A 6794-nucleotide genomic window follows, 5' to 3' on the forward strand; every position below is an offset into this window, starting at 1 on the left:
GGGGGGGGGGGAAACAGTGTTCCCAGTAATTTCTAACATTGAGTCATTCCTAATTCTTTTTACAGAAATGGATCGTATTAAAAGTTTGCTTTAACTTCCTGCTTAACTGTGTTCACAATCTTTATATTATCTAGAATTCTGCTTAGCTTCATGGCTCTTTGTAGAAGCTATCTATTTCCACATTTGGCTATGCTACCAGAATACTTCCGTCTGTTATGAGATTACATCTAGAATTTAAGATTTCTGATAAAGCTCTACCAGTCAAACCCTATATTAATGTTCTCTTAGACACTTCATTGTTCTATTCAGCATAGCATTTGATTGCTTCACAGACTTTTAAAATTATTTTCATAATATCCTTGTGAGACAGAGCAGGTGATAGGTTTCCCTGTTTGTAGCTGTAACTGAGAGATGCAGAGGGCATCAAAATGAAATGGTCCTTACAGATGATTACTCAACTCTCAAAAATTTCTTGAGGAATGACCAGATCTAGTGACCTGATAGGACTATAACCTTATTCGGTATCTGTAACATGCAAAGTTAGGATACTCCCCTTACCTTTGGTCTATTTAAACTTCTGTGACACTTCTGTTTAAAGTACAGCTTTAATAAATTTATTCCAGTAGGAACTGGGAATGTTCACGCTATCTTAATATGCTGGTCTGTATGCTCTTCATTGAGCACTGAGAGAACAAGGATGTAGTCACTACATATGAGAAATTCGGTTTGCCATACTTCGTTGTGAAAAGGACATCTGTTGGATCACACAGAGCTTCTCAAGAAATTGCATTCAACTACTATATTGTCGTTTAGCTTCTTTCCCTCTGTCTCTATTAAATGGCTGGCTCTCATATTGGGATCCCTAATGCAAGACCTCCTTAAAAATTAATTTCTCCTGCTTCCTCCAAATGGTTCATGCTCAGAATTTCTGAAAATAAAGTCCCTTGTAACTTCAGAATGGATATAAAAATTTCAAGCTTTGGAAGGAAACTGTTCTTAATGAATAGCAGAGCATTTATCACCACTGCTACAGTTCCCATCAAATGTCAAATGAGGTGGCTAATACACATCTCATCTCCCTGTTGACCTCAGGAAAAGCATCACTTCACACAAGCAAAAATTTCCCCCTTTGCTCAAGCATTTGGCATACTTCTGTGCAAGCTGGTTTCATTTGCTTTTTAGTGGGCGTTTTTTGGGGGGGTTGGTGCTTTCTTTTTTCTTATGTTGAATATATTTAAAGTTGGTGCCAGGCAGTAATGATTTAGCCATGGAAGGGAAAGGATGACTTGGGCTAAATGTTTAGCAGCATGTTTTGTTATAGCCTGCTTAATTGTCATCTGTTGTGACAGTTCCATTTGTCTTTTACAGGAAGCCCATGATGGACTTGCTGATCTTTCTCTGTGCACAGTATCATTTAAATCCATCAAGTTATACTATAGAGTTGGTATCAGCAGAAAATAGCCAGATTAAATTCAAACCCAACACACCAGTGGGAATGCTTGAAGTGGAAAAGGTGATTGTAAAACCAAAACAAATGGATAAGAAGAAACCTGCTCCAGTTATACCAGAGGTGAGAACTAAAATTAAAGTGTATTGAGAAATTAGAATCACTGTTGTATTCAACAAGGTGAGCTGGTAGCTCAGCCTCTTGTTTCAGCTTTTCCTGTTGTCTGTCATCCTCTCACCACGCACCCCTGTGAAATGCTTGGCTCCATGTTATTGATAACCTCCTCGTAGGTAAAATATATCTCAGTTTGTTGCAGCAAACATCTTTGCTGCTCAAAGAAGGAAACATTACAATATCATTTGAAATCCCACGCCTTACTGTCCTTTTGACAAATTCTGCAGATGAAGTGTGGCTGAATACAGCCTTCCACAAACTGAAAATCAACAACTTGTACCATCTGTCATGCTGTGATATATATGCCCTTCTGATTGTATGTTCATTTTCCTTTAATACATACTGTACTTTTTTGCTGTTAACTCGTTTTTTTTATATACGCTTAAGAAGGCAGGAGCTTTTAGAAGTACTAAAGCAACACCTGGGTGTTGCCTAAATCTTTCCTTCCACCTTTGTCTTCCTGCTGTGTAGAAGAATATTGTTTTCTAATTTATCTAAAGCACTTACACAGGGCCAGGGGAGCTCTTGTACTGCCCCTTTAGTTTTGTCCCACACATGTGCACACACAGACAGACACACAGAGAGACAGGACTCACTGACTGACTTCTACAGCTACCTAATGTAACCTCGTAGGGCATCTCGCTCCAGACATGTACCCTGCTGGACAGGCAAATGACAGATGCTAAAGGAGGAGCAGTTTCATGTGTCCTTTTCTTCAGTAGAAGGGAATCACAGAATTCTTCATATTTTTCTCTTGTAATGTTACTGGTTCTATAACATTGGTGAAGTTGCCCATAAGAGGAATTGCTGTGATCACTGTAAGGCTGTTATAAAAATGCCAGTTCTTTAAGAATTTGTGCTGGTATTTATTGGAACTTTCTTCTCTTTAGCAAACAGTAAGGGTAGTGATAAACTACAAGAAGACACAGAAGACGGTAATAAGAGTTAGTCCACATTCACCCCTTCAAGAACTTGTACCAATTATCTGTAGTAAATGTGAGTTTGATCCTTCACACACTCTGCTGTTGAAGAATTACCAGTCTCAAGAACCCCTTGATGTGACAAAATCTCTTAATGACCTTGGACTAAGAGAATTATATGCCATGGATATCAGTCGAGGTAAGATAACTTTTGTAAATTGCAGTTATAGAAAAGATAATGACTTAGTATTTCAATAATGTATATGTTTTGTTGGGTTTTTTTACTTACAAAGAAATTATTTTCTAGCAATTTAGTATATATTTCATTAGTCTTCTGCAAAATTGAAACTGGAACAAGTTTACCTGTACTTATGTTTGAGAAGTGCTATATAAATGTTTTATTTTCTAACAAAGTGTTACGTACCAGTGAAGGTGGCTAAGTACAAATCATCACTTAAAAGCAAGCCCTTCCTTTCCTTCCCCACCCCTTCCCCAAAAAGACCAACATCACTCTATTTCCCTTAGCTCGTAGGAAGACATAGATTCATGATGAGCTGAAAAAACCAGAAACATAAGAGAAATTGTTTTGTTTTAAAAATACTTAAAATTTAAAAAGTGTTAGAATATTCTGATGGTGTTTATGTATATTTCTAAGTGCTGTTTGCTAATTTTACAGATTGTGAAGGAATAATAATTCTCTTTTTAATTGTGGTCCAGCAGGGGCACTATGAACTAACTTCCTTAAATTTGTAAAGACATTCCTATGCCTGGTTTTTAACTTCAGCTATAAACCTGTCTTTTTCATGAAGGGTTTATTGTACTGTGATTAAAAATTCTATACAGTGTGATTTGTTCTCTTTCAGACATTTCTCACAGGAAATTTTACCTCAATATAGAATGCAGTAATACTGGCTCATTCCTGTTCTTGACCACTGTTCTATTTGCTTGTTTTTCTTCCTGCTCTAAAACTTGGGGATTTTTGTTGGGTTTTTTTGTTTGTGTCTTTTCTCCCCTTCTACTGAAATACAGTAACCTTATCATTTGGTGGTTACAGTTTCAAGAATTCTTTCAGTTACTTCCCAAAGGCCAGTTATCTTGAACAGGAGAATGACAGATTTGGAAACTATGTCCTTTTCCCATGAAGAAAACAAAAATGAAATATCTTTCTCTTCTTCACTGGAAAACAACGTATTTTTACTTGCCTAAACATGTTACTTGGACTAAACGTGCCCATAGCGCGTCTTGTTTGCTTTCTGGCTATTGCTCTATGCCCATAGCGCATTGTCTTGTTTGCTTTCTGGCTATTGCTCTCATCTACAGAGTGGCAGAGCTGCCTTTTGCACAGTATGACGTGTGCTTCATTTTAATCAACAGCCAAAAATCCTTAGGAAAGAATACAAGGGCATATGCACTTTCTACAAGGCAGTGCCCAGCTAGGAAATTTAGATATACTTCAGTTCTCTTGGCACAAAGTAGTTCAGCATTTCAGTTTTGCAGACAACTTCTAAGTTCTGAATTTTCAGCTTTCTTCATGAAAGCAAATGGTGAGGTACACCTTTACTTAATAGAATTTAAATCCAAATCTTATTTTATTCTGATTATATTTTCATTATACATTCCTCTTTGTTTTCCAAGTGTGGACTGCCCGACAATCCAAAACTTACAGAGCAAACTGTTCTATATACTAGTTTTCCTCTTTCCTTCTGAAATGTAAGTGTACCTTCTCTCCTTATTTACAAGATTACAGTCTGCTTTGCATGTCTTCAGGCTCAAGTTCTTAAATGGTTTATAGCATTAGGTAGTAAAGACACACGTCTCTTTACTTCAGGAAACTACCCAGTTACTTTTTCCTAATGTTGAAGATTCAGCTTGGCTTTCTGTGTTTGTAACTTATAACTGCATCCTTGATTCAGATTCACATTTTCTGTCTTTCTTTTTGTCTTTCTGTAGCCACATCACCAGTTGATTTAAATTTACCATCTTTGCAAGGTACGATTTACTGAAATAGGCGGTGAAACTGTAGCACTTACATGACATTACCATCCGCTCCTATTATAACATCTGCTTAATGGTGATATGAGTCATTATCTCCGTCTTATCATAAATGCATATTTGAAAAGATAATACAAAAGTGGATATATGCAGCTATATAGAAAGTATTTCTGTATAGTTTTACCCTAGATTGATTGATTAAATTTAGTCGTGTTTATACTGATACTTGTACCAGGAGCCCACAGTGGCCTTGCTGATTTCTGTTGCTCATTACATTTGTGTTCAATGGGATTTCTTTAAGAAAGTTAAATCTAGTAAAAATTAAAGAGACATCCTTTAGATTTATAAATTGTCTGCGTGAATAAGATAATGTAAGGAGGATAAATTCTGCAAGATACTTTGACCTATCTTTACTATGACAATTACATTTGCAGCACCTATCAGGGGTTTCAGTGGTCCTTCTCCATAGTCATACCATGTGCAAGCTTGTGCCTGACTTGTCCCACTTCACGCTTTGCCATGAATTTAAACTGTTAGGAATTGAGAGCTGGAGAGGCTGATGCTCTTTTTCCCTTTTACAGCCTTTGTGATATGAACCATAACATATGACAAGTGGGATGGGCTGGATAAAGTGCTGGGGTTATTAATAACAGCTAAAACTCATCTATTCCAAGTTCTGAGAAAGACAGGAAGAACACGGATGGTAGGAAACCTGTTCATTTTCAGTGTTTAGAAAAACTATTAATATAGGTGATTTACGATGTGTTTTGTATATCCTTCCAGGAGGCTTATGACAGACAGTGAAATAGTAAGAATGCCAGAGCAATAATCTGTGTAATAAATAACATCTAGAACTACTGTTTTCTATTTTAGACTCCTACCAATCTGAAAACTTAGATGTTCTGAAAGAGAAAGAAAACAAAGGATTTTTCAGCTTTTTTCAACGAAGCAAGAAGAAAAGAGAACAAGTAAGATGTAACTTTGTATAAGCAAAACTTCTAGAAATGTATTCCTGTTGAGCAATCGATACTGTCGCTTGTTTTCCAGAAAGTATAAGTAACTTGGATTTTTTTTTTTTTTTCTTCCCTCGCACCCCAAGGCTGCCAGTGCCCCAGCAACTCCATTGATGAGCAAGCCAAGGCCAACGTTTATCACAAGATCTAACACCGTTAGCAAGCAGTATGATTCAAACACTCTGCCATCTGAAATGCCGAAGAAACGGAGAGCTCCTTTACCACCTATGCCAAATTCTCAGAGTGCTCCCCAGGAACTTGCACAAACCCAAGTCAGACCAGCATCTGATATTATGAAATCTAACAGCCTTGATAGGAATGAACAGGTTAGTTACGTTTGCTTCACTTCTGTTAAATCAAGAAGTTTAGACATAATAAGCCTGATAACCCTGTTAATATCTGCTGGGGCTTGAAATAAATGGGAAATAAAAGTGTAGTACTTGCTTTTAAAAAGTTTAGTTTGAAAATAACTACAGAAATTGAAAGGTGTGTTCCTTTTAAACTTTATATCCTGTATCCAAAGTCGCTGCTGTATTTTGAAAAGGCAAAACCAACTTCTCATATAAGTTGGTATTCTGAGCACCTTTTTGTTCTTCCAATTAATACTTTATATATTTAAATGGGAGAACATTGTCTCACTTTATCATATCTACTAATTGATGTTTTGATCTTTTGAGTCAATTTAAGTGTTTTAGTTAAATGTGCTAGAGTAGTTTGTTCTTTACCTTGCGTTACTAGGAAAAGGTGGAAATCTTGGGAAGTAGTCTTAACATTCTTGTGCTCCCAGCATGTTAAAGTAAGGTTTTATTTCAATCAAATAGGGATGTATTTAATTGAAGCTATGAGATGTGGGCTACATATTTAAGTAACCTATATATCCCATGCAGTGCAGAAAGTCTGCCAACAGAAATTGGGAGAATAGATGGATTAAGTATTATCCTGGTATTGTACATACTGTCAATTGTGAGTTCCAGTTAAAGATCAAGGCTAAAAATGTCTTTTTTTTTTAATTCCATACTTTGCTTTGAATGCAGGATCTAAAGGTGGTCCTTAAAAATAAGGTTATTGGCACACTAGGAAAATAAAATGCAGAACTAAATGAAATGCAAGTCTGGGGGATTAATTTTGTGTTAGACTCAGAGACAAGACATTTCAAACCGTGACTTCCTTTATCCGTATACAATGATTTACTCTTTCATTGATGCACAGAACCACAAGAGAGCACTGTTTAACAGAAGTTCTGAATTT

General features: G+C 36.5%; 1 protein-coding gene across 1 annotated transcript in view; it reads left to right on the forward strand.

Moving 5' to 3' along the window:
- COBLL1 (cordon-bleu WH2 repeat protein-like 1) overlaps nt 1-6794 on the forward strand; it is a 35166-nt gene that overhangs the window by 5910 nt on the left and 22462 nt on the right. The window contains exons 3-7 of the mRNA XM_009894609.1: nt 1369-1570; nt 2512-2740; nt 4492-4530; nt 5407-5501; nt 5633-5872. Of these exons, the coding sequence (XP_009892911.1) occupies nt 1369-1570; nt 2512-2740; nt 4492-4530; nt 5407-5501; nt 5633-5872 (805 nt within the window). The remainder of the gene's footprint in view (nt 1-1368; nt 1571-2511; nt 2741-4491; nt 4531-5406; nt 5502-5632; nt 5873-6794) is intronic.

The sequence above is a fragment of the Charadrius vociferus genome, unplaced genomic scaffold, assembly GCF_000708025.1.
Source record: "Charadrius vociferus isolate BGI_N301 unplaced genomic scaffold, ASM70802v2 scaffold161, whole genome shotgun sequence".
NCBI classification, from domain to species: domain Eukaryota; kingdom Metazoa; phylum Chordata; class Aves; order Charadriiformes; family Charadriidae; genus Charadrius; species Charadrius vociferus.